This window comes from Heteronotia binoei, chromosome 1 (assembly GCF_032191835.1).
Source record: "Heteronotia binoei isolate CCM8104 ecotype False Entrance Well chromosome 1, APGP_CSIRO_Hbin_v1, whole genome shotgun sequence".
In the NCBI taxonomy this organism is placed as follows: Eukaryota; Metazoa; Chordata; class Lepidosauria; order Squamata; family Gekkonidae; genus Heteronotia; species Heteronotia binoei.
The window spans coordinates 80,014,085-80,040,950 of record NC_083223.1 but is presented as its reverse complement, the minus strand read 5'-3'; the positions used below and the strand labels follow the sequence as shown (position 1 = coordinate 80,040,950).

General features: G+C 45.3%; 2 protein-coding genes across 3 annotated transcripts in view; one reads left to right on the top strand and one right to left on the bottom strand.

Annotated features, from left to right (window-relative positions):
* The window catches only part of CEP162 (centrosomal protein 162), a 68,593-nt gene extending 62,473 nt beyond the window's left edge, over nt 1–6,120 (top strand). For both annotated transcript variants that reach the window (XM_060236650.1, XM_060236643.1), the window contains 2 exons: nt 734–868; nt 5,732–6,120. In XM_060236650.1, the coding sequence (XP_060092633.1) occupies nt 734–868; nt 5,732–5,941 (345 nt within the window). In that variant the 3' untranslated portion in view covers nt 5,942–6,120. The remainder of the gene's footprint in view (nt 1–733; nt 869–5,731) is intronic.
* Nucleotides 6,121–9,384: 3,264 nt separating this feature from the next.
* The window catches only part of MRAP2 (melanocortin 2 receptor accessory protein 2), a 61,775-nt gene continuing 44,293 nt past the window's right edge, over nt 9,385–26,866 (bottom strand). Inside the window, exons 2-4 of the mRNA XM_060258427.1 lie at nt 21,521–21,654; nt 11,694–11,793; nt 9,385–10,428 (exon numbers count right to left, since the gene is read on the bottom strand). Coding sequence (XP_060114410.1) covers nt 10,035–10,428; nt 11,694–11,793; nt 21,521–21,654 — 628 coding nt within the window. The 3' untranslated portion in view covers nt 9,385–10,034. The remainder of the gene's footprint in view (nt 10,429–11,693; nt 11,794–21,520; nt 21,655–26,866) is intronic.

The following is a 26,866-nucleotide window of genomic DNA, read 5'->3' as shown; positions in this document are numbered from 1 at the left end:
GTTACATATTAATATGTCCGTGCATTTATCATTGGCTAATTGTCCTGACCTAGATATCCCAGGCTAGCCTGATCTCTTCAGATCTGGGAAGCTAAGCAGGGTTGACGTTGGCTAGTATTTGGATGGGAGACCTCCAAGGAACACCAGGGGCATGACACAGAGGCAGATAATGGCAAACCACATCTAAATGCCTTGAAAACCCTACAGGGTTTGCATGTCAGCTGTGACTTGACGGCAAAAAAAAATGCCACTACCGAATAGATGAGTACAACATATATTTCATGTGTATGTAGATATATACAGGCTTGTTTTATGCTCTGAAAAATTCCTGATGCTTTTCTTTCCATGCCACATGGTGAAGTGATGGTGGCTGGGCAGATTCCCAGAAGACAGGTCCATGAGTGGCTGAATGCAGACTGGCTTTGGATACCAGTTGCGGAGGGGGTAAAATCAGGCAGAGGATTTGCCTGTACATTCTACACATAGGCTTTCTTGGCCACTATATGAAGCGTGATGCTGACATTCATAGACCATTGGTCTGATGTAGTAGGACTATTCTTATGTCCCACTTTGTTGTTTTCTGTTCCAACAGGAAAGTTGGGTTCATTGAGTTTTATGTGGGAAGATAGGGACAGCACCACCCCTTGTATATTTATTCTTGCACCTGCTGTTGCTGATGTGTTTGAGCACGCAGAGAACCTATTAACATGCATAAAATATCACATTTTTTTAGATGGGAAAATTGTTAGAAGAACTAAGAGAAGCTAAAGAGAGCCAGAGGCCTGAGATGAAGCACTTTTTGTGCCTGGAAAGGAAGATCAGACAGCTGGAAGCCAGATATGAACAAAGAGAGCAAGAGCTTCAGCAGGTAGATAAAATGGTGAATTGTGATTTTAAAAACTGATTGTTGCTACTGCTTGGCAAGATCCAACTCAGTGAGCTTCAAAATCTGACTTTCTTGGCTGTGTGTGTGTGTGCGCGTGCGTGTCAAAATGGAACAGGTGGGACCAGAACTGGTGCTAGCCAGAAAGCCTGTGGAATTGGCTGTTTCAGAAACCTCTGCAGCAGCCTGGGTTGCCTGAACAGCATCCGTAGTCATGGTGGTGAACTGGTGGTGATCATAGTACTAGTGAGTGGCATTGCCCATGCAGCTCCCATAAGACAAGATCTTGAATGTGTGATGAGGTTTGCTGTGCAAGCTGCTGGGCATATGCTATCTGTTTTGGCCTATTTGAACCCTGGGCTGTAGAAACCCATCAGATCATCCTGGGAACGGAGGAGGACTTGGGTGGGGAACTGATTCTTTTTCTTGCTAGTCTGAGGACATTTAAAGGGCAGAGGGCAGGAATTTGCCATGGGTGGAGGAAGCGTTACCCTGATGGGGGACTGTAAAATGTGACACATCCTTTTCCCACATAAAAACAACATGCATCACCTAGACATTGAATTTTGGGATCTTCTGCCTATATACACCAGGGTCCCAATCTATATATGTTTAATTTAACTATACATCATTATCTGGCCGACCCTCTATTTTATATTCTTATATATGCCAATAAAGGCTGTCTTGTTGTAAAATACGGACAAGCACATAAGCATGTATCAGCCTGAAGTACAAAAATCCATATGAACCGATGTGGTGACTTGAATTTATTTTATTAAGAGCATTGTTAAAAGTTGTGATTTATAGCCCTGTATTTAACAGTGGTTTAGTTTTTCAGTTTTTTCATTGTGTCTATTTCCATACCATGGTCCATTTTCTTTTACTATATGTATCAATTGATAGCAGGCCAGTTCTAATTCCATAATCCTTGCAATCTCTTCTCCTCTGAGAGATCCATGTGCTGTCAACAAATCTACATGTAGCCTGTAACTGTTACTGTAACATGTAACTATTTATTAACTGTAGTATGAGCTGGGTTATGCAAATTAAGATGTTGGATGGGGTACATAGATGGATGACCATCTCTTAACTCAGGGTTCAAGTAAATATCTTAATAGTCCACTCCAAACCCGTAATTATATATGTTGGTGTTTTGGTATTATGTATATTGTCTGCACAGGACTCTTACATAGAAAGAGCTAATTGATTACCCTGAAGTTTAACGCTGAATAATTGACAAAGCTACAGAGATCACATCAGCTAGTGGAACTGCAAATTTTGTAAAAATGTTTCATCAGTTATTTTCTTTATTTTCTGAAGTAATGGCCTCTCTACTGCCATCTTTTTCAAAACATACAAAAAGTTCTCTTTTATTCTTGTGTGTGTGGTAAGTGCCATAGCTTCCAGTTTATGGTGACTCTATGAAGTAATGGCCTCCAAAATGTCCTTTCATTAGCAGCCTTGTCCAGGTCTTGCAAACTGAGGGTCATGGCTTCCTTGATTGCATCACTCTGTCTTATGTTGGGTCTTCATCTTTTCTTGCTGCCTTCAGTTTTTCTTAGTGTTATTGTCTTTTCCAGTGGTTCTTGTCTTCTCATAATGTGTCCAAAGTACAATATCCTAAGTGTGATCATTTTAGTTTATAGGAGCGTTCAGGCTTGATTTGATCTGGAACCTGGTTGTCTTTTTGGCACACCATGGTATCTGTAAAACTCTCTGCCAACACTACATTTCAAATGGATCAAGTTTCTTCCTGTCAGCTTTCTTCATTGTCCAGCTTTCATAGTAATGGGGAATAGTATGGTATGAGTTATCTTGATTTTGGTCACCAGCAACACATCCTTACCCTTAAGGATCTTTTCTAGGTCCTTCCTGGCTACCCTTCGCATCTTAGTCTCCTCATTTCTTGGCTGCAGTCCTCTTGTGGTTGATGATGGAGTCAAGGAATAAAAAATCGAACACATTCAATTTCTTCATTTCAGCCTTGAAGTTATGTAATTCCTCAGTAACAGGGATAAGCAGAAACCAATTTAAGAACTTCAGTTTGGCACGAACCAGGCTGGTTCATGAAAAAAAATCTAGGGGTTCAGGAGACTAGTTTAGTCCCCAAACCCACCCACGAACCTCATGGAAGTTTACAGGCAGATTTGGAAGTGAGATCCAAAGGTTGGGCCAGCCCAGCTTTAAAGGCCTTTAGAGCTCACTCAGGCCCAATTGGAAGTGAGCTCTGAAGGCATTTAAATGCCTTCAGGGCTCACTTCTGGGTAGGGGCCCCCACAAACCTCCTGAAGCACAAACCATTTTACGCAATAGAGAAGTTCATGGTTTGAGGTTCATGAAAACCTCTGAAGCATAAACTTCAATGAACCTCCATTTTTCCAATTTTTCCAATTTGTGCCCATCCCTACTCAGTAGTCATTTTGTATTCTTCATGTTCAGCTGTAATCCTGCCTTGGCACTTTCTGCTTTAACCTTAATCAGGAATTGTTTGAGGTCTTTACTGTTTTCTGTCAGTAATGTGGTGCCCACCTGCATTTCAAATGGTTAACGTTCCTTCCTTCAGTTTTCACGCTACCTTAATCCAAATCTAATCCAGTTTTCCTAATTATTGGCATACAGATTGAACAGGTAGAGAGATAAAATACATATGTGTCTGAAACCTTTGCCATTGGAAACCATTTTGTTTCTCCATATTGTGTTACATCCATTTCTTTTAAAACCAGCTGTAGCTGTTCATGATGCAAGCTTTGCTGTAATCTACAAAATATTTTGTCCTGTTCAATTAATTTATTTCCATGTTGGTCTTTCAGCATGCCTAACCATGCTTTAAATTTCCCTTTGATCTCTTGAAACTTGGGGGGGAAATCTTTCTCCTTTCTTTTCATTGGTTTTTTTTTCTTTTTCTTTATACTGCCTATTATAGTTATTCTTCTCCCTATGTGCCAGTCACTGTAACCTTGCATTTAGACCTGTTTCTGGAATAGTCTTTGCACATTCTTTCTTGATAATTCTGGTTTCAGACCACAGTTCTTCCACTCCTTGTTAACTTCAATTTAGTAATGGAAATCTGTTCTTTACATAGTCTTTTTTAAACTCTTCAGGAATGTTGTTTAGATGGTATTTTGACACTATGAATGTTTTGGTGTTTTTTTTCAGCTTCATTCTAATCTTTGATATTAACAATTCATGGTCTATAATAATTTTTGATATTATCAATTCATGGTCTATACCACAATCAGCTCTTATTTTAGCAGAGAGAATAAAGGTTTTCCAGTTCATCTTGTTCAGGTGTGTGATCAATTTCTTCCTTGATACTTGTATAAAAGCTTTCTTCTTCTTCGACATCTGAAGTTGGGATGTAAACTTGAATTATGGTTATGTTGATAGGCTTTCCAGTAAATCTGATATTATTTGGTCAGACTGCATTATAGCCCCTGATTGCTTGTGCTACATCTCGCCTCAGTAGTAAAGCAACTCCGCTTTTTCTGTCATTTCCTGAGTAAAAATACTTCATAATGTTATGACTGAAAATGTCCTAATCCAAGTCTACATTTATTCTTGTGGCTTTAAAAAAACCCAAAAAACCATTTGCCTGATGGCCTTGAAATGTAACAATGAATTCTATGTTCATTGTACCTGTGAATCATGGGCAGCATGCTAATTAAGAGCTTCTGTCACAAGTTTTAATGAGCTTTCTTCACATTTGCATTAGGATTTAGGGCTTCTTGTTCTTAAGAGTCAGTTCCAGTAACACATCTCTCACATTCTGTGGAATGGCATCATTGCTGCTTCTTGGGGTCATTTTGTGCATTATAACAAAGTTGGATGCTTGTGTTTCCAGTGTTGTTCAAACACATCATTTCTGTACCTTTTGAAAGAGATTTGTATAAAAACGCCTTCTAAAATACATATAGTATGACATACTCATAAGGGCCATGACTGATGTGCATATCATATTTTACATCCCACGTTCTTCTACATAAAATGCTTTCCTTACATGTATATTTTTCAGTTTTGCATGAAGCCACCAATCTTATTTGACATTATTTGTTTAGGTATTTATGTGCCACATTTCTCCCCAGTGACGACGTAAAGTAGCTTACATCATCATTCTCCCATCCTCCATTTTATCTTCTCAACAACCTTGTGTAGTAGGTTGCGCTCAGAGAAAGTGACTAGTCCAAGGTCACTCAGTGCTCTTCCACAACTGAGTGGGGATTTGACCTGGGATCACCCAAATTGTATTTTTACCACCATGCCACACCATAATCAGCAATAGCAGACTGGGCCTGAGCAAGTCCCATCTCTGGTCCCCATGAATATAATTAATCATGCATATTAGGGGTGTGCGTTTGACATAAACTGTGCCAAAATAATACCCGAAAAATGCCTTCAGGTATTTAAAAGGTATTATTTAAGTTGAAGACAGATCAGAGAATCTGACCAGCTGCCAGTATACTTTTATTCAAGTATATTCAGCTATACTGAATGGCTGGTAGACTCTCTTAAATGGGTGATGCGCTCCTCCTTGGTTTAAACCAAACTGCAAGAGGAGCCATCCCCACTGTACCCAGATCCTGGGGCCAGCTTCTCCTACAATGCAGTATAAACCATGCTGCAGGAGAACCCAAGCCAGCTCAAGGTCAGACTGGCTTTTAAAAAAGGAATCAGTATTTTTCTTCTTGGGTCTGTTAGACCCAGAATAATTTGTGATTTCTGAAAAATCCCTGTTTTATTCTCTGGGTTTAAGTATACACAGATTTGGCCATATTGAGAATTAGATGTATTTATTTTGTAGTTTCCAAGTAATGAGTTTGTGTCTAAATAATATATTATTCCGCTACATAGGTGATACAGCACACTCGACATACTGCAGAACTGGAACAAACCCAGGAAACTGAGAAATGGCGGAAGCTCGCCCTGCTGAAAAACCAAGAGCTGGAGAAGTTCCGCATAGAACTGGATTCCATGTTGGACGTTCTGCGGCAACTGCAGAAGCAGGGTGTCATAATTCCTGCAGGAGGCTCAAACATACCTGAAAGTTATTGGAAGATCTGAAGCATACAATTTTATAAGGGAGTTTTAATAAAGACAAAGCAGAATGTATTCCCCCAGGTCACAAATCCACTTCTTGGACCTATGTCCAGATTTCCATTGTACAGATTCCTTGAAATTTTTGTTGATAGTTTTTATGTTACTGATAGGTGAATTTGGATATTAAATTGAATATGTTAAAAGTGTTTAATTTGGTTTTAATGAGAAAAATATCAGCTCTTGAAGAACATACGACTAGCTGTGTTCAACAACTGGTGATAACTATGTGGCTTTCAGCTTTCCAAAACAGAATGTTCACTTTTATCATTTCTCTCTTGTGTAAGCAAGGTTGATAGGCCGCCATGCAGCACCCACCAGGAGCTTTAGGGGCAGGCAAGGGGTGGACATGCATGATGCCACATCCAGGCAAAAACTTTCACCTGATATCCATGTATAAGCCAACCTTGTGGAATTCTCCCAATGCTGTATGGTATTACTGGAGAGTTTTAGAGGTGATCTAGAGCCGTGGTCCCCAACCTTTTTGGCCCTGAGGACTGGCCCCAGGTTCGGCAGGGTGGAGGGTACCCAATTTGGCCCCCCGGCGGCGTTTCCTCCTCCCTCCTTCACCCCCCCGCACAGCCTTGCTGCCTCCTCCCATTTTCCTCCCCCGTTTCCTCCTCCCTCCTTCGCGCCCCCCCCCCCCACAGCCTCGCTGCCTCCTCCAGTTTTCCTTCCCCGTTTCCTCCTCCCTCCTTCACTGCCCCCTGTGCAGCCTCACCTCCTCCTCCCTCCGTTTTCATAATTTTAAGGCTGGGGAAGAGGAGACACCGTGGGGTCGGGGTGGCAAAGCTGCAGGGGGGCAGTGAGTCTGCGCGGCCCATTTCAAACAGGCCACGGCTTGGTACTGGTCCCCGGCCCGGGGGTTGGGGACCTCTGATCTAGGGCATTGGCTGAGACACTGATATGTCCAGGTTTTTGCTAGGATGTGACATTGATACATCATACAATATTATGTCTGCCCCCTCCCCAGTTCTCCCATCAGCCTGCACAAAAGGTTGAGTGGGAGGTCCAGACTAGTATGCGATTACCAATCTAAAAATGGCAAGGCTACTTCTAAGGTCTACTATTTTACTTCTCAAAATCTGTGCAGCCTAATTTGCTTAGTAAGCCAATTGTTTGCTTAATATGCGGATCAACTAAATTATTTCACTGCATAGTACAGGGGTGGCCAATGGTAGCTCTCCAGATGTTTTCTGCCTACAACTCCCATCAGCCCCAGCCAGCATTGCCAATGGCTGCGGCTGATGGGAGTTGTAGGCAAAAAAACATGTGGAGAGCTACCATTGGCCACCCCTGGCATAGTAGATGCTTGCATGTGTTTCTACTATCTAATGCAAAAAGTTGGGAAAAGACCAGAAAAATAGGACCTGGGATTGCGTAGGAAGGTAATGGAGGGTTTAAGAGTTGACTACATGGTTAGACCAATGGCAATGAGCTGAGGTGTGATAAAGGAAGAGTTCACTATCAAGAAGAGAACCAAACTATGAACAAGAGTTTTCCATTAGGCAGTGGAGAGAGGGCCATATTTTTTCCAGTGTGCAAAAGAAGAGGAAGCCTGAATTGGTGAGAGACTACATAAGGAAGCAAGTGAGGCAGGAGAATCAAAGCTATGCATACTTGCCAGATTGTAGGTGGTGATGAGGGAGAGTATTTGAAGATAGAGCACCTTGGGAAGAATTCAAATTATTTGCCCTTAGCTGATGATGATCCAGACTGCAAGAGTTAGGTGTTTAGGTGATACAGATCTATAAGGTTAAATAAAGCATTTTCAGAATCTGTAAGGATTTCCTTTTAAAATAAAAGAAGGGTTCAATTTATTTGAAGTGTAAGGCAACATTTATAACAATGGAACTGGGTCAAGTGAGGAAGTTCGTGGTTTAAAACTTAGTGCTAGATCCCACAGTTTCTTTTACTCTAGCAGTGCGTAGTTCTGTATCTGCTTAGATAATGTAGAGTCAGAAGTTTAGAGGGAGAAGAACCATTCCTGGTTTCTTCTCCCAAGTCTTACAGTTGAATGCTACAAAAAGGGTTCTGGCATAGCTTGTAGAGTTAGCTTCAAAATACAGTGAGATTTAGGCTAATATTCTGCAGGCAATTATATCCGATAATACCCCATTATTCTCAGTGAAATGTTGATAGAATTGCAGCCTCAGAATGCAGTTGTAATTTACTCATTGAACACGGTTTTCCCCATTGAATAAAATGGGGCTTGCTTAGATCTGCTTAGAATTGTTTTGTCTGCAAGAGAAGAAAGAGGGATAGCATTCTTTCCCTTTCATGTCAGTTATATGTATAAGTTTAAAACAATGGTCCCCAGCCCTTTCAAGCCTGCAAGCACCTTTAAAATTTTGACACAGTGTGGTTGCCACAGGAGGTGGAGTCAGCCACAAAATATCAGGTTGAGGTTATGCCTCAATCTAATAGTAACTTATCAACATTTTAGGCAGAAGCTGTTTTTATCGGATGCCTTTTAAAATTGTTTGAAAATATTTTCTTGCAGCACCTAGCTTACCTTCAGCAGTGGTGAAGGTTCTTTTTTTGTGGTGGCAGCTGCTGCCTAAGAAACTTCTTTAAAAATTTGCACAGTCAGTTAGAAGCCCTGCTGGACAAAAGCCTCACCCTAATCCTGCCCACTTTCTAAAGACACTTGGCAAGAGCCAGAAAAGGTGCCATGTAGGGGACTCCAGCTCCATAATATCAGAAGCAGAGAGCAGCTTGTTTCTTCCTAAACAATTGGCCAAAATAATGTTTTATACTTTATTATTGTTCTATACATGCTACAGAAGCTTTCTGGGAATTCAGGCAACTTAAGTGGGTATCAGCATGCCCCAGATATCTCCTTTTCCTCCAAAAACAGTGCACTAGAGCAAGTAAAAGCTTACTTCACAAGTTGTTGGTATAGTTAACATGTCTTAGTACCTTATGTACCCTAGGACTTCCTGTAACTATTGTGAATCATGATAGTCTGTTTTTAGCACAGGTGTATTAGGAACAATTACAATTAGTCCTGAATCCCTGCAGACCATGCATGCATGTACCCACGCTCAACCGAGTATGGCTGTTCAGTCGGGGCTTTTTTTGAGCAGGAACACACAGGAACAGAGTTCCGGATGGCTTGGTGTCATGGGGCGTGGCCTACTATGCAAATGAATTCCTACTGGGCTTTTTCTAGAAAAAAGCCCCATGTGGAACAATGGTGACATCAGGGGGTGTGGCCTAATATGCAAATGAGTTCCTGCTGGGCTTTTGCTTTTAAAAAAAGCCCTGGCTGTTCTATATTCTGGGAATCTTTGGGGACACAAATATGTTCCGTTTTTGTGCAATATGGGCAGTGAAACTAAGATTCTGGAAACAAAAGTACCTAGGTTTTGCCACCTGGCACCATCTCACAAAAAAATCTTTTGGTGTTTTTCATTCTTTTTTTTTCATTCATTCATTTATTATGGCCTTAAGACCAGCACATGACCTTTTGGTGTAAAAAAAATTATGTCTCATTGTGAAGTTATGGACCCCAATGGACAAAGAGTTCGTTACCTGCTGAGATCAATGAGACATTAGCTGTAACTAACTGTCCTGTTTGTTTATTACTTTTGGCAGCATCCAGGTACAACTGTCCATATCTAGATTACAGCCAATGTGTTTAGGGTTGAGATTCCTGCTTAATGGGAGGTGTAAAACTCAAGCATATTTTTGCTTGTGATGGTTTTCACATCACACATTGGCTTCATTCCACTATGTTTTGGATTCTTTCTTCATCTGATTGCTGACCTTCAGTTCTGAAAAAATTAAAAGTCACATGACAATTATGCAGTTGTCTTAGCAAACACTGAAAAGACAATCTTAATTCATTTCATATCAGTTCAGTCCTGGACCAACAAATAAAATACAGGATGGCAGTCAAAGAAGAGACATCTGTTTACTATAGACCCAAAGAGTATGATACCACAAAACAGGAGTCCCTGCTGCACTAGAGAAACACCTTGCTCAAGTAGGTAGATCCTTTCTTGGTCTTAAAGATGTACTGGACTCCAACTTGGTTCATTTTGCTCAAGTGTCTTCAGCTGAGAATCTGGTGTAAAGCTTGACTAACTGACTTGCTCTCTAAAATGATTGGAGGCTCTGAAATCAGCAGGTCATCATCACCTAGGGAAGAATTCTGGTCAGTGTTCACAAAGTTTGGGATGTTGAACTTTGTGTGACAACTCAGCTCCTCCTCGACTTTCCCACTGCTCCGGAACACTTCCTGGAAGTGGATACTACTGTCCAAGACAGGAGCTTTGTGACATTGTTTTGCCCTGTCCAAATTCTCAACTTCATTGATGTAGCAGTGGAAGAGCAACCTTGATTCTTCAGCAGCTTGTTGGGAACAGATCCTGTCAGAATCCAGTGGCCGTCCAAAGTCAGCCACAAAGCTGTTCATGCAGAGTCTTTTCTCAGAGGGATCTGCATTCCTAGAAAGCAAGAACAGTCAATATTACACTGCATAAAACGAATTAAATTCTATCATTTGCCAAAGCCACAGCTTCACTCATCATCATGAACAGCCACCCAGAATATTAGGTCACCTAAAATACACATGAATGAGGGATTACGTTGGGGTTTCGCTGTCAGTTACTAGAATTTCAGCTCATAAACATTTTGTCCTTTGCTTAGTTGACAAAGATGTACCTTATTTGATGGACATTTTCCTTACTACCATTTCAGCTTATTTACTAGAATTACAGTTACTAGAATTTCAGCTCTTAGTAGTAAATCATTTGCTAAGTTAAGAGATTGATGTACCTTATTTGATGGGACAGTAGAATTTTCAATTCTTGTTTTAATTAAATGCTTAATAGTTGCTGAATGACTGTACTGAAATAATATAAAATCCCCATGCTGCCCTAATACTTTGGAACATTCATTATATCAAATGTTTCTGAAAGAGATCTCAACAGGATGTTAAAATGTAGACTCTTTGGGCAATTGTCCATTCTTAATAATTTGCATAAATTATTAATAATGGATTTATGAGTTCCTGCAGGTCAGCTGATCAGTCCTCAGCAAGGATGCTGCCATCCTAGGAGAAAGCTCCAAAGAAGCTTCAAAAATTGTTCTATACAACTTTAGTTTGGGTCAGCTTGCCATGACCTCAAATTCCATTCCCCTGCTACATCAAGTCACTAAGCTTTTAGTGACTCTAATACATATATGACTATCATCTATCAACCGAGTTTACCAATTTGCTTTTTCCCCCTTTGTTAAAACATAGAGGAGTTTGTGAAGTTCTGATTCAGTAGCAGACCTTGTGTGTGAGGAACAAGTAGGACAGAATTAAATAACACAAATCTAGCTAAAAACGTGCATTCCAGAATGTTTCTATTGCACATGCATTCCTGAATGTGCAATATATTTCCAGACCACCCCAGTCCACTTTAGATGAGGAAGGAGGATGCTACAGGCAGGGATTGCCCTTGTCAATCTCTCCCCCACACCCTCAACAGCTTCACTTTGTGCATTTGTCCTATAAGTCAGCTAACGTTCTTTTACTCAGTAAAAAAACAGCATTCTTTTAAGTAACAAGCTTTTGGGTTAGTGTCTTTTTCAAAACAAAGTGATGGTTTAGATTTTACAGCAGCAGAAACATAAGAATGAACAAGTTCCAAAGGCCTGTTGCTAAAAAGTGTGCCAAATGATCAGTGCCAGAGGACTCTGGCTAGGTATTGGTTGTGCTTACTCTTGATGTGGTGCTCCTGTCTTCGTCAACAAGGTCAGTACAAAGAACATAAAAATGACAAAGACAGCAAGGCCAACCCAAAACCCAATCACAATGGAATCTGCAAAGGAAGGAGAGAAGAGGGAAGTTCAATTATGGATGGGAGGAAATCTCTTATTCTGCAGATCAATGTTTTATTATTACAGAACATCTATGACTCAACAAAGTTTCCTGCACACCATCTTGCGTAGCATTACTATTTTGATGACATTCATTGTTGCAGACCATTAGCCAATCTGCCAGAATCCAGCAAGGAACTTGCAGATGCAGAAATACATTTTTACACACACACTACTCTTCTGGACCCAAGCCATGGGAACAGAACATGCTGGAGGTCACCACTTTTTATGGACTGAGCAGGGGAAGTAATCTAAATCCCATTTCTCACTTTTACCCACAAACAGATGATTAACAGTTTGAGATGACAGTGCCTGCTTGGCTGTATATGAAGACCACTGGACTGGGGCCAGCAGCTCACATTTTATGGATAGTTAATAATATATATTAATATCTAGACTCAGTGAACAGGGTAAAGAACACCCTGAATATATACAAGTGCATGATAAATCTTTCCCTTGCACAGTGGTCTTCAAACTTTTCTAGACCTGGGATCCACTGAAAATGGGAGCTATTGAGTGATAAACCTGAGATTTCAGAGTCACATGATGGGAAGCTTGAGTTATGACCTCATCAGTGTCAAGGTCAGGAGCAGGAGCTGCAGGTTCAGACAGCTGCAAAAGGAAATACAAGTCAGACAGAACAAGGCAAGAGTTGGAGCCATGGAATAATCCTTTCCACCACTGAGTGATCTCACCTCCCTGTGCTGTAGATCAGAAAAGGCAGTGGGGGGGCATCCTTGCTCTCTATGCACATGCTCTAGAAGTAGGTATTTACAAAAAGGGATCAACCCAGAAAGGGAGGCTCCATGATCCACCTGAGTGTCCAGGCCCATGGGTTGGACACCACAACATATATGTAGCACAGATTCTTGTCTCTATAATTTTTTCTGAGTTCCCCCCCCCCCCTCCGATGTGCTAGTGACTAAATTCAACACTTGAGGGGAAAGTAAATTCAATGATATGAAGTACATCAAAGATATTAAAAGCTACTTGGCTAGCTGTATAATTTTTACCAATTAAAAGGGCAATTATACCAAGGCATAGTAAAATAGTCTGCAATTAAGACGGATTACAGTTTCATCATGCTGCACTTTCATTTGAAGTCTTGACACACAACTTCAGCAAACAAATTCCATTTGCATTTGAGTTTCCTTTCACCCACGATAATGGAGCTCTCATTATAAGGGTTCTGGTGCATGTTCAGAGGAGCAATTCTCTTCACTGAAGCAAATTGAAGCTGCCAGTTCATTAATATTACCATGAAATACTATAGTAATGCACACAGTGAAGAAATATGAAATATAAGAAGTTCACAGTTCACAACTGCAACAGCAGGTATGCATACCAGTTAACTGGCATAGATGTCACTCTTGTCCCTCCTACCTCATGTTTAACCTAAGTGGCCTGTCCTACCATTTTATTAAAAAAAAAATTAAAATCTGCAAACATATTTTTCTTCAGTGTTCCTTATTCAATGAAACAGAAAACATGCTTAGGACAAAACTATTCAAGGTGGGGGGGATGAGATTCCCTGGTGACATAATGGGGGGACAGCCAATCAGAACTATGCCCAGCTAGCTTCCATTTCAAATTCTTTTTAAGCAGCCTTGGGAAAGAATTAGTATAATTGTACAACAACACATTCAAGGGGTTTCCAAATCATCCTCACTACTTTACATTGTAGGCTTGTCTGTTCCTCTGTCTTTAAAACTCTTGCCAAGTGAAAATTCACTTCAAGTGGGCTCAAGTGCACAAATGCTGGAATTCGTGTCCTCTCCAAGAATTATTTCTGCATCATATACATGAAGCTGACATTCACCAGTTGTTCTCATTCTTTATATCACTGCATTTACCTTCTATATACTATTATCCAAGTGTAGCCTCTGTCCATGAATTGGGGCCACATTAGCACTAAACAGATTTTTCTGCAAACCTGGATGACCCTCCAAGCTTTTCTGCAAACCTGGATGACCCTCCAAGTTTGCAGGGGGGGGGGAATCTATAATCTTCAACAAAATACAGGAGGGGGGGTTAAATACCCCCCAAAGAAAAATAGCATTCTCTGCACAGAGAGTTTTGGCCTTGGAGGGAGGACTCATTGGGGCCAGGCCTGGCTAGGTTTGCCAGTTACAGGTTGGAAAATTCGTAGAGATTTTGTGGTAGAGTCCAAGGGAGCTAAGATTTGGGGAAGAGAGATTCTCTCAGTGGCTGCTGATAGGCAACCACTGTATTCCAAGGGAATATCAGTCCCAATGAGTCCTCCCTCCAAGGCCAAAGTAGACCTCAAAAGGACCCTACTTCCTACTCCTGCCTTTTACCTATAAAACCCACCCTGGAATACTGTGGTTGCCTACCAACAGCCACTGAGGGAATCTGTTGCTTAAAGCTTGGAAAAGAGAGAGGCCTCAGGTATTATGCCATAGAGTCCACTCTCTAAGCAGCCATTTTCTCCAGGGGAACTGATCTCTGTTGTCTGGAGTTCAGTTGTTATTCTGGGAAATCCCCAGGTCACATCTGGAGGCTGGGTGACTTGATACCATCCAACTTGCATGACTCAATTAGGCTGTTGCAGCTATTCAAAAGCAGCCACCCTACAGAAGCCAGCATTTTAGAGCGGTTACAGTAGGGTTGGAAGACCAAGGTTTGAATCCCTAACTTACTGTGGAAGCTCACTGGGTGCTTTTGGGCGAGTCACATACTTTCACCCTAACCTACCTCACAGGGTGGTTGTGCAGATAAAAAAGGAGAGGAGAATAATGTGAGCTGCTTTGGTCCCCACTGTGGAGAAGGTGGAATATAAATGAAGTAAATAAATAATAAATATAGCTGAAGATGGGAGGTAGATAAAAAGTAGATTGGTGAGGACAGAATGAGGGTCAGATAAAGACCTTTTCCAAACATCCTTTGCATTCTGTCTTAGTAACTGGTTGCTAATGTTTTTTTTTTCTTGTCATTTCAGACAGACCTGTTTTAGTAACCAGCTGACAGCAAAATTTATTTATCTGTTCATACTAACCTTCTTGGGTTTGCAAAGTGTGGTTGAGCTGCTATTGAGGGAAACTGCTTTTTCTGTTTTCAGCCCCTTTGCTACGCTTCTGAATTGTTGTTTAAAATTTCCATAGTGTTCCTACAATGAATGCAACGTCACCCCAGAGTAGGAAACAACTGGTGCTTGCACGGGGGACCTTTCCTTTCCTACAATGCCACTTCCCTACAAACACACACACACACATTTTTTGCTGTGCAATCTTCCTTGGACTTTTTAAAATGATCTAAGTTGAACATTTTTTAAAAAATCCAAGGAAGATCATGTGGTGAAAAAGAACAGAGGGAAAAAAGCACTGCTTGAAATGACCATCACACTTCAGAAATGGCTCATTAACAAAAGGAAATTTGCTGTATGAAATCCCTGTCCCTATATCCCTTTACTCAAAATCGGGACAACTAATAACATCCTATTTAGAAAGGTAATGTGACAAGGGCCAAAGTTAAGGTGGGAAGGGGATAGGTTGCCAACTCCATGTTAGGAAATTCCTAGAGATTTGGAGCTGAAGAGAGTGGGGTTTGAGGGGAGGAGGGACCTCAGAGGAGTACAATGCCATAGACTCCACCCCAAAGCAGCCATTCAAGGGGAAGACTGGTTGCCAACCTCCAGGTGGGGGGTGGAGATCACCTGGAATTACAACTGATCTTCAGATGGCAGAAATCAGTTCTCCTGGAGAAAATGGCTGCTTTGGAGTGTAAACTTTATGGTATAATACCTGGCTGAGTCCTCTCCTTTCTCCAAATCCTGCCCTCCTCATATTCTACTACAAAATCTCCAGGAATTCCCCAACCTGGAGTTGACAACCCTAGGGGGAAAACTGATCTCTGGCTGGGAGATCTGTTGTGATTCCAGGAGATCTTCAGGTCCCATCTGAAGGTTAGCAAACCAAGAAGGAAGCAGGACAATGGGGACTATCAAGAAAGTGACTATGGGGACTTTCAGGAAAAGGAAAGAAGAAACAGTGGGGGAGGGGAAAATTAGATGCCTCTCACAAGTCCTTGTGGGTTCCCACTTGTGTTATATGTATCACAGAAGCTTAGTAAAATGGATTCAAGAAACTTGGCAAAAGGATGTCTATTACATATAAATCTAGCTGTTCCCTTCACCATACATTATAAACATCTTCATCCAAGGCATCAACAAGAACTAAAGCATCTTTGTATTTAAGATGAACCCTGTATCTAAATGTAGGTGCTGTGGGAGTGGCCCAATGCTTCCCTTTAGTTGAGGGAGAAATATTCCATTGGAAGAAATCTTTTCCAGTTGTCCAGTGTCTTCTCCCAACAGAAGATTCTTCACACAGGATCCAACTCTAACAAAGGCTGGCCACACCTAACTCTTATGTTTACTACCACATCTGAATGATAGGGCGGTGCTTAAGCCTTCCTTTGTCCACTACATTTCTCCCACAATCCCTCCTCCTCAGGTACTCTCCAACTGATTTTTCTTCCAACTGGGCTCCGAGATCTATTACAGAAACTAATGCATTATTGTTGTATTAAATCTAGATATTTTCAGTAGAACCAAAAACCCATCATCTCAAACTGTAGGTAAAGATAATTTAAGAGATCTATCATATGCCAAAATGAGGATTATATTAAACTATTTAGTTTTCCTCTGTGCGCATAGAAATGAGGAGAGAGAGAAACAGCTCCACAAATTTATTTACTTGCAGGGTTTTATTTTTTAGCAGGAATGCACAGGAATGTAGTTTGGGCATCTAGGGGTGTTATGTATTGTACATAAGCGGCCGGGCCGCATGGCAAGGGCTACCAAAGGAGACCCTCGGGTTCCCGGATGTGGCTCGCCAGATGCCCCGCCCCTCAACATCTGTGGCGGGAAGTTTAACCGACCAGGATTGGCCTGGTCAGACCAGGGGGGCCGTCCGGGGAATGTATATATGCGGGACCCCGGCCGCGTGTGTCTTGTCTTGTAATGTGCTTCCATTAAAGGATGTTGCCTTCAAACCGTCTCGGTTCTCAGTACATTACAGCGGTGACGAAGGTGGGATCCTAGCTCGCCGAATTCGAACGGGCTGAGCGGATCCGATGGAGACGACCAAGGCAACCCGTTGAGCGATCACGGCCGACGCCATGGCTACCCAGAGCGGGACCACGGGCCATCTCGAAGAATTCAAACCCACTACCCCGGAGGGGTGGGAAACCTACACAGAGCAGGTCGAGTGCTACCTGTGGGCAAACCGCATAACTGAAGACTGCATGAAGCGGGACGTCTGTGGGGCGGCCACGTTCGAGATCGCCAAGGGTCTCTCGGCCCCCGCGAGGATCACGGAGAAGTCCTACGAAGAGATAGTCCGGCTCCTCACTGGGCACTTCCTGCCACAGCCCTCATGCATGGCCCGCTGCTTCCTCTTCCACAAGAGGGACCAAGAGGCGGGACAGTCGGCTGCCGACTACCTCGCGGCCCTCCGCCAAATCACAGGCAAATGCAGTTTCACATAGCTGGAAGAGTCCCTGGCAGACCGCTTCGTCTGGGGCCTGAGGGACGAAAGGCTGCAGCAGAAGCTGTTCGCGAGAGAAGAGCTCACCCTCCAGAGCGCTTTCAACGAGGCAGTGGCGTTCGAGCGGTCCACGAGGACCTTTCCCAAGACAAGAACCAACACTGTCCACCAGGGAGAGATGGACCCCTACGGACTGGAGGAGGAGGAGGCACTCCAGCTGCGCCGCCAACCAGGGACGGGCCCACAAGCGACTCAGCGACCCCGGGGAACGGAGAGACCAGCCTCGACCAGGTGCGCCAGCTGCAGGGACCAACACAAGCAAAAGGACTGCCCCTACCGCCACGTGGTCTGCCGGAATTGCAGCAAGATGGGCCACATAGCAAGGGCCTGCCGGTCCAAAGTCACCCGCCACCGCCAGGCAACCAACCAGGAATCGACCGGGGACTACGCGACAGCATCTACCAGCGTACAGGTAATGAACTTGCCCGACGAGACCCCCCGCAAGGTTAAGGTCTCAGTCAGGATAGAGGGCAAGCCCTGTCTGATGGAGCTGGACACAGGTTCCTCCATCTCCATAATATCGGAGGAATCCTTGAGGAGGCTGTGCTCGCGGGGCCAGCCCAGACTGCGTCCGGCCAGTTTCGTGCTCCGGGACTTCCAAAAGAACCCCGTGCAAGTCCTGGGTTGGGCAACGGTGGGGGTGGAGTACAAGGGGTTCCGGGGCAACCTCGAAATACTGGTGGTCAAACGGCAGCTCACCACACTTTTGGGGCTAGCCTGGTTCCAGTCGCTGGAGATAAAAATAGTGGGGGTGCAGCAACTGGGTACGCGGGGATTCGACGACGTGTGTAAAGAGTTCCCGGAGGTGTTTGATGGGGCCCTGGGGTGTTATAAGGGGGCCCCCATATCCTTACCCCTCGACCCCCAAGTGCGGCCAATAAGGCTAAAGGCCAGGCGGGTTCTGTTTGCACTAAAGCCTAAGATTGAGGCCGAGCTAGATCGCCTCACGGCCCAGGGGGTGCTGGAACCCATTTCCCACGCTGAATGGAAGACTCCAATCGTGACCCCGGTGAAGCCGAACAGGGACGTGCACATATGCGCAGATTATAAGTGCACTATTAACAAGGCACTTCAGGATAACCCCTACCCAGTCCCAGTCATCAGTGACGTTTTGGCTGCGCTGGCGGGGTCCAAGATTTTTGGGAAACTAGACCTGGCCCAGGCGTACCAGCAGCTGCCCATGGACGCCGCCACGGCAGAGGCACAGACCATAGTCACCCACAAGGGGGCGTTTAAGGTGCGGAGGTTGCAGTTTGGGGTGAGCGTGGCCCCGGGGGTTTTCCAGAGTCTGATGGATTCTCTCCTCAAAGGGATTCCCGGGGTACAGCCATTTTTCGATGACGTTTTGATCGCTGCCCCGGACACGGAGGAATTCTGCAACCGGCTGCGGGAAGTGCTCCGCCGTTTCCAAGAGGCCGGCCTGAAAGAAAAGTGGGAAAAGTGCTCGCTGAGGGTGCCCAGCGTAGAGTTCTTGGGGTTTGTGGTGGACGCAGCAGGAATCCACCCGACGCCCAACAAAACCAGAGCCATTGTGGAAGCCCCAACCCCAAAGAGCAAGGCGGATCTCCAGAGTTTCTTGGGGTTATTAAATTTTTACCATTCGTTCTTGCCCCACAAGGCCACCATTGCAGAACCCCCCCACAGACTCTTGGATAAGAATGCCCCCTGGGTTTGGGGACAGAAACAGGCAGCGGCATTCCAAGCGGTAAAGGACCTACTCGTATCGAACGATGTGCTCCACCATTTTGACGAAGGCCTACCGGTGATCCTAGCATATGACGCGTCGCCGTACGGGGTGGGCGCTGCCTGGGGCACCAACTCCCTGACGGGAGGGAGGTCCCAGTAGCCTATTACTCCAGGACCCTAACTGCAGCGGAGCGGAACTACGGGCAAATAGACAAAGAGGCCCTAGCAATTGTTGCAGGGGTGCACAAGTTCCACGACTATTTGTACAGGAGGCGGTTCACAATAGCTACGGACCACAAGCCGCTCCTGGGCCTCCTGGCCCCGAATCGCCAAACGCCACAGATTCTATCACAACACGTTTTGCGATGGAACCAATTCCTTAATTCTTACACCTATGCCCTGGTCCACCGGCCAGGCAAGGCCATGGGTCACGCAGACGCCCTCAGTCGCCTACCGCTTCCCTCCATAGACCCCGATCCGGCCCCAGCCAACCATGTGATGCTAATAGAAACGCTGCCAGAGCGGCCCCTACACACAGCAGAGGTAGCAAAAGCCACAGGGCGAGACAAAACTCTCGCCTGGGTCCTCGACTGGGTGGTGAGGGGCTGGCCAGAGGGAAAACTGGGGGAGGAGTTCAAGGCATACCCCACGAGAAAGGAAGAACTAGACGCCCACAAGGGGTGTCTGTTATGGGGGAGCAGGGTGGTGGTCCCCCCGCCCCGCTGCAGAGACAAGTGCTGGAGGCCCTGCATGAAACGCATCCGGGGATCGTCCAGAGGAAGGCCCTAGCACGCAGCTACGTATGGTAGCCGGGGATGGACGAAGAAATAGAGGGATGGGTCCGAAGGTGCACTGCATGTCAGGAGTCCCGGCCTGAACCGCCCAGCGTCCCCCGTTCAGCGTTGGGAAGCACACAGCAAGCCATGGGCCAGGCTACACATAGATTTCACCGGCCCCTTCCAGGGCCAGATCTTCTTTATATTGGTAGATGCTTATACTAAGTGGCTGGAAGTCATCCCGGTGGCTTCGACATCCACGGTTGCAGCAATTCAGGCATTACGCAGGGTCCTGAGCACACATGGGATCCCAGACACCATTGTCTCTGATAATGGAACCGCCTTCACCTCCCGGGAACTCCGGGAGTTTTTGCAGAGGTACCTGATCCATCACATAAGGTCCGCCCCATTCCATCCAGCTACCAATGGCCAGGCAGAACAGATGGTGTGCACCACAAAAGAGGCCCTGGGCCGCATAGTACAGGGGGACTGGGACCATCGCCTAGCCGCATTCCTATTTGACAATAGGATAACTCCCAACCCCGTCACGGGGGTCAGCCCTGTCGAGCTGTTAATGGGACAGAAACTCATAACGAGGTTAGATCGGCTGCACCCCGACCGGGCCACCAACATCCAAAGCTCCCCTGAGTGCAGAGAGGCGGCTAGGGGTTCTTCCCGGGGGACCCCGTGTACGCTAGGAACTATGTGAGTGGTCCCGAGTGGGTGGCAGGGCGGGTACTTCGAGTAACCGGGTCCCGCCATTACGATGTGTCCACAGAGGGTGGCCTCCTCTTGCAGAGGCATATCGACCAGATACGACGCCGCGCCGTGCAAGAAGAACCAACGGAACGGCAGAGCACAGAGGCGGCCGTGGGTCCGCAGCGAGATAGCCCCGATCCTCCGTCCGCTCTGGCCGAGCAGGAAGCGGTGCCCAACCAGGGCGAGAGCAGCGCAGCAGCAGGAGCACCGGCTGAACAGCCAGTCAGGGACAACCGCAGGCCGACGGTTCCTCCCAGCGGGGAAACCGCTGCTCCACCCGGCTCGGTAGCCACGGTTCCGACGGCAGCGGCGGCCACCGCTCCCGCTCCGCCGGCCAGCCTAAGGAGGTCCACCCGGGAGCGCATGGCCCCCGCATACTTAACGGATTATGTGTCCTGAGTTAAGGGGGGAGGATTGTTATGTATTGTACATAAGCGGCCGGGCCGCATGGCGAGGGCTACCAAAGGAGACCCTCGGGTTCCCGGATGTGGCTCACCAGATGCCCCGCCCCTCAACATCTGTGGCGGGAAGTTTAACCGACCAGGATTGGCCTGGTCGGACCAGGGGGGCCGTCCAGGGAATGTATATATGCGGGACCCTGGCTGCGTGTGTCTTGTCTTGAAATGTGCTTCCATTAAAGGATGTTGCCTTCAAACCGTCTCGGTTCTCAGTACATTACAAGGGGTGTAGCCTAATATGCAAATGAGTTCCTTTCTAATTAAAAAGCCTTGTGTGAAATCAGAGGGTGTGGCCTAATATACATATGAGTTCCTGCTGGGCTTTTTCTACAAAAAAAGCACCCTATTTACTTGCAAATACAACAGAAAATGAAGGGGATGGGTGGAAAACATTCACAATTTAAAATCTATGACAACACTTACACTTATGAGCCTTGAGTCCTTCAAATGAAACGGGCCCATATTCATAATATTCATACTCCCAAGTGTAATCAGAATTGGACAAAGCATGCTGTGATGTTCTGTTGGCAACAAATCGATGTCCGGCCATCTCCAATCTGCCACACATACAGAAATTGAAAACAGATGTTAGCAATGAAAGCAATCCAACCCAGGTTTCCTTTCCGTTTCTCTGTTTATTGTACAGTGGATTTCTGCTCTGGGCCCTCACCTTTTTAGCAGAGGTCTTCCTTTTATAAAAGGTCAGCTTTCATGTAACCTTCCAGTCTACTGCTACCTGGCTTGAATCAGTCATTTGCTAGGTGAACATAAGACCAATCAAGAGCTGTCTGTGGGCTAGAAATCAGATGAGGATGACAAACATGGACCAGTTGTGGCCACATGACAGTAAGAAATTGGTTCTCTAATGTTCTGAAAAGTGTGACCCACTTCTAAATTTACTATACAGTTTGAAACCCACTGTTGGAGAATATTTCAAACCCCTTGGGGTACTTTTCAATGGATAAATGGAGACAGGCTAGGGAACTCTGGTCTCCAGAGGAAAAGGATGACAGAGAGCAATAGCTTAAAACTCAAACTGTTCAACACTTAAAAACCATGCATAAGTAACACTCAATACGCAATAGCATATAAAAGTCTCAGTATCTGATACAGCATACAGATAGCACAAGGAATGTTCCTGGACTGCAGGACCAAGACCCTTACACACAGTGGTGAGGTGTTGGCTAAACAGCCCAGAACCACATTTTTTATACTCTTTCCAGTCTATAGGAACCAATGAAGGTGTCTATTCAGAATGTACTTAGGTTTGCCAATCCCCAGGTGGGGGCAGGGGATCCCCCAGTTTTGAGGCCCTCCCCCTGCTTCAGGGTCATCAGAAGGGAGGGAAATGTCTTGGGCACTCCATTATTCCCCATGAAGACTGATTCCCATAGGGTATAATGGAGAATTGATCTTTGGGTATCTGAGGCTCTGGAGGGGGGATGTTTTTTGAGGTAGAGGCGCCAAATTTTCAGCATAGCATCTCCTCAAAATACCGTCCAAGTTTCAAAAAGATTGGACTAGGGGGTCCAATTCTATGAGCCCCAAAAGGTGCCCTATCCATTATTTCCAATGGAGGGAAGGCTTTTAAAAGGTGTGTGGTCCCTTTAAATGTGGTTGCCAGAACTCCCTTTGGAGTTCAATTATACTTGTCACAACCTTGCTCTTGGCTCCACCCCCAAAGTCCCCAGATTTTTCTCAAATTGGACTTGGCAACCCTAAACGTACTAGACCAGCCCACTGTACAGTGATAACATGAACTTGTGTTAGGGTGAACTTTTGCCTAGATCTGTTTTACTAAGTGCAATGTCAGCAAGATTCAGACAGTTATGGCATCTCCATAGCAGTGAATGTTTAGGCTTCAGAGCCTGGCACTTAGAGAACGGGGGATGTCGGATAAAAATTCAAACAAGAGTGAATTTAAGGCAAGGCCTTAGATTTTACACCAAGACTGCCAGGAGAAAAAAAAGCAAAAGCTTATGGGAATTCAGAACCAAGAAACCAAAGCCAGTGATAGCAAAACCTACTTAGCATAAAACAGGGGTGGCCAACAGTAGTTCTCCAGATGTTTTTTGCCTAAGAACATAAGAGAAGCCATGTTAGTTTCAGTTTCCTCCTCACATGCCTCCTCGTCTCAGTGAATTTACCCCTTTTAACATTAAACATGGTTGTGGCGGTCTTTTGGGGCAACTCCCTATTTATACAAACGGTGAAATCAATAACATTATGGTCACTGTTCCCAAGCGACGCAATCACTTTTACATCTCTCACCAAGTCTTGGGCATTACTTAGGACCAAAAGTCTAGCTAAGGTACATAGTGCTAGATGCTGAACCAAGGCCCAGTTTATAGTGGGAAATCATAAAAGACTTGTTGGAGGTACCTCAATTGCCCCTGTATCCCTTTCCCCACACTATTCCTTTTCCCCTCTTCCTGTCAGTTTCATGTCATACCTTTCCTTGCTTCCCTCTCCTTGCCACATTCACCCAGGCCCAGATGGCATACATCCAAGAGTTCTGAAAGAACTCAAAGGTGAAATCATGGATCTCCTGACAATGGGCAGTCTTCGCAGTGGAGGACGGTAAGCAGTGGAGGACAGTGCCACAGGGCTCAATACTGGGCCCCATGCTCTTTAACTTGTTCATAAATGATTTGGAGTTGAGAGTAAGCAGTTAAGTGGCTAAGTTTGCAAATGGCACTAAATTGTTCAGGGTGGTGAGAACCAGAGAAGATTGTGAGGCACTCCAAAGGGATCTGTCAAGGCTGGGCTAGTGGGCATCAACATGGCAAATGAGGTTCAACATGGCCAAGTGTAAGGTAATGCACTTTGGGGCCAAAATCCTAACTATAAATACAAGTTGATGGGGTGTGAACTGGAGGAGACTGACCAAGAGAGCGATCTTGGGGTTGTGGTGGATAACTCACTGAAAATGTTGAGACAGTGTGCAACTGCAATGAAAAAGGCCAATGCCATGCTGGGAATTATTAGAAAGGGAATTAAAAACAAATCAGCCCAGTATCATAATGCCCCTGTATAAATCAACGGTGCGGCCTTGTTTGGAGTACTGTATACAATTCTGGTCACCACACCTCAAAAAAGACATTATAGCATTGGAAAAAGTCCAGAAAAGGGAAACGAAAATGATTAAATGATTTCCCTATGAAGAAAGATTAAAACACTTGGGGAGCTTGGAGAAATGTTGACTGAGGGATGACATGATAGAGGTTTACAAGATTATGCATGGGATAGAGAAGACAGAGAAAGAAGTACTTTTCACATGGACATTCAATGGGCATTTCATGGACATTCAATGAAATTGCTAAGCAGTCGGGTTAGAACTGATAAAAGGAAGTATTTCTTCACCCAAAGGGTGATTAACACATGGAATTCACTGCCACAGGAGGTTGTGGTGGCTACAAGCATAGGCTGCTTCAAGAAGGGATTGGATAAACATATGGAGCAGAGATTCATCAGTGGCTATTAGCCACAGCATATTGTTGGAACTCTGTCTGGGGTAGTGATGCTCTGTATTCTTGGTGCTTGGGGGGTGGCACAGCAGGAGGGCTTCTAGTAGTCCTGGCCCCACTAGTGAACCTCCTGATGGAACTTGGTTTTTTGGCCACTGTGTGACACAGAGTGTTGGACTGGATGGGCCATTGGCCTGATCCAACATGGCTTCTCTTATGTTCTTAACTGAGCTTTCACAGCAGAGTAGTGATTTAAACATGGATTTCCCACATTCTAATCTGAAACTCTAATCATTAAACTACTCTGGCTTTTGTGGGGTGGCTGCTGTTGTACAGTAGCAAGTAGCCAGGCCTAGTTTTGTCGTGCAGGTTGCATGGCTACAAGTCATCCAGTGATTGTTGGTGAGTCTGGCCCCACTGAGTGCTCCCTCAGAGGGTAAAAGCCTGCCCCATCCTTTACTGACAGAAACCAAAGCTTCAGTTGCCAATATACTATCGTGGTTGCCTAGAAACAGCCACAAAGGGAATACATTTCTTAAAGCTACAGGTGTTGATTCTATTATGGGGGATGGGGATCTTTGTGTAACCCTAGGGCTTTGTAGAATGATCTGGCTTGTCTGTTCATGGCTCTAAGTCTCTTGATTTAATAATCCACAGAATTGGCCACACTGATATTAATTATAACATTACCGACCAACATATTATATTTCATGTCCATCTAGTACATTTAGAGAAGCAGGCTCAAAGCAAGTTGGCAGTGAGCCTCCAAGTTTCCCTTCTTGCCTTGTGAGCCAGTTATGAGAGAGCTAGGACCCACTTTAGGATCCCAGCACACAGTCTAAGGATACCTCTTTCAGGGCCAGTATCCACTCAAGAGATGTGGCACATTCTAGAGTGTGCAGCCTGCAGCGTAGCTGCTAGGCTGCTTTTGCTTCGTTTGCCACCCTGGGAGGAGGAGGAGGAGTTCGCCCATTTGGGCACGCAATTCGGAGGCGGAGCATAGCCATTTTAACGGCTGGCTCTGCGCTCCCTTCCAGGCACTTCGACGTCGATCGGGTTGTTGCTGGCCGGCTCTGTGGCTGCTGACAAAGGGCCAATGCTGGTTCCTTTTACTGTCCATTTTAAGTTGCCTCTTTGGTGGGGTGTGTGGCGGCCATCTTAGGGTTACTGAGGTAATTGTTGTTCATATTTCTGTGGTAATATGGCTGGGGGTAAGGGCTCAGGTAAATCCAAAGGTAAGAAGCTGGCGCCTAGGCCATCTAAGTTACCTCCTAAGAGACCACCTCCCCCATCATCTTCCTTGGATGAGGAGGGTGATGCAGCGGTGGATGCTAATATTTTAAACAGGTTAAGGGCGCTGGAGCAGGTAGCGGGTGTCCCTCCTCTAAGTGGGGGGGTAGGCGGAAAGCAATCCAAGCAGGCGAGGCAGGCTAATATTCTCACCAGGCTGTCAATGCTTGAGGGCAGGTCTGGTGGAGTCATGCCTGGCTGGGATGTCATACCATGTGCTCCGGATGCGGGTGCGGCGGCTGGAACGTCTGGTGGCGGCTTGCCACTGGTGCCTGATGGATTTGGAGGTAGGTTTGGTGATAATTGGCAAAGTGGGTCTGGACAGGCTTGGCCTTGGGGGCCTGCAGCAGCTGGGCAGGGTACTTCGGGGTGCCTGCATCTCCTGGAGCAGGAATACCGATAAATTGGGCATGGCCAGGTGGGCAGGGTATGCCTTGGACGTATCCAGCTACAGGGCAGATGAATTTGGCGGGTTCTGTTATGCGGGCACCTTCTCCGAATGGGGTGGTGCCTTTTGCAGCCTTGTCCTTTGGGAAAGTTGCTTTGCTGCTAGGGGACCATCTGCTACCGGCCACCAGGGAGAAGATTTTAAAAGGGGAATATGTAGACATATTTTCCCTCCTGTATCGTGAGCTAGAAAAAAAGGATAAAGAAGATTTAGATGATAAGGAGAAGGAGAAGTTGAAGTTGAAGAAGAGGAAGGTGGACAGGACTTGGGCGAATTGGCTTCCTGGGTTCTGTATTTATGCTGGGGTGATTGCCAGGGCACAGCCATGGCGAGCGGCGTCATTGTTCCACTACCTGGATATTATCTATAAAGGCTATACTGCCTTTAGTGGTCCAGCCTGGCTGCAATATGACCAGGAATTCCGGATGAGGGCCGCCCTGTATCCATCTCTTCAATGGGATCGGATCCATCAGCAGCTTTGGCTGCAGGTGATGTCCCTGGCTAGGCCCAATCTGGGGGAGCGATCTGATAGTGGTCACTTAGTAAATAAGTTGTCCACCTCTG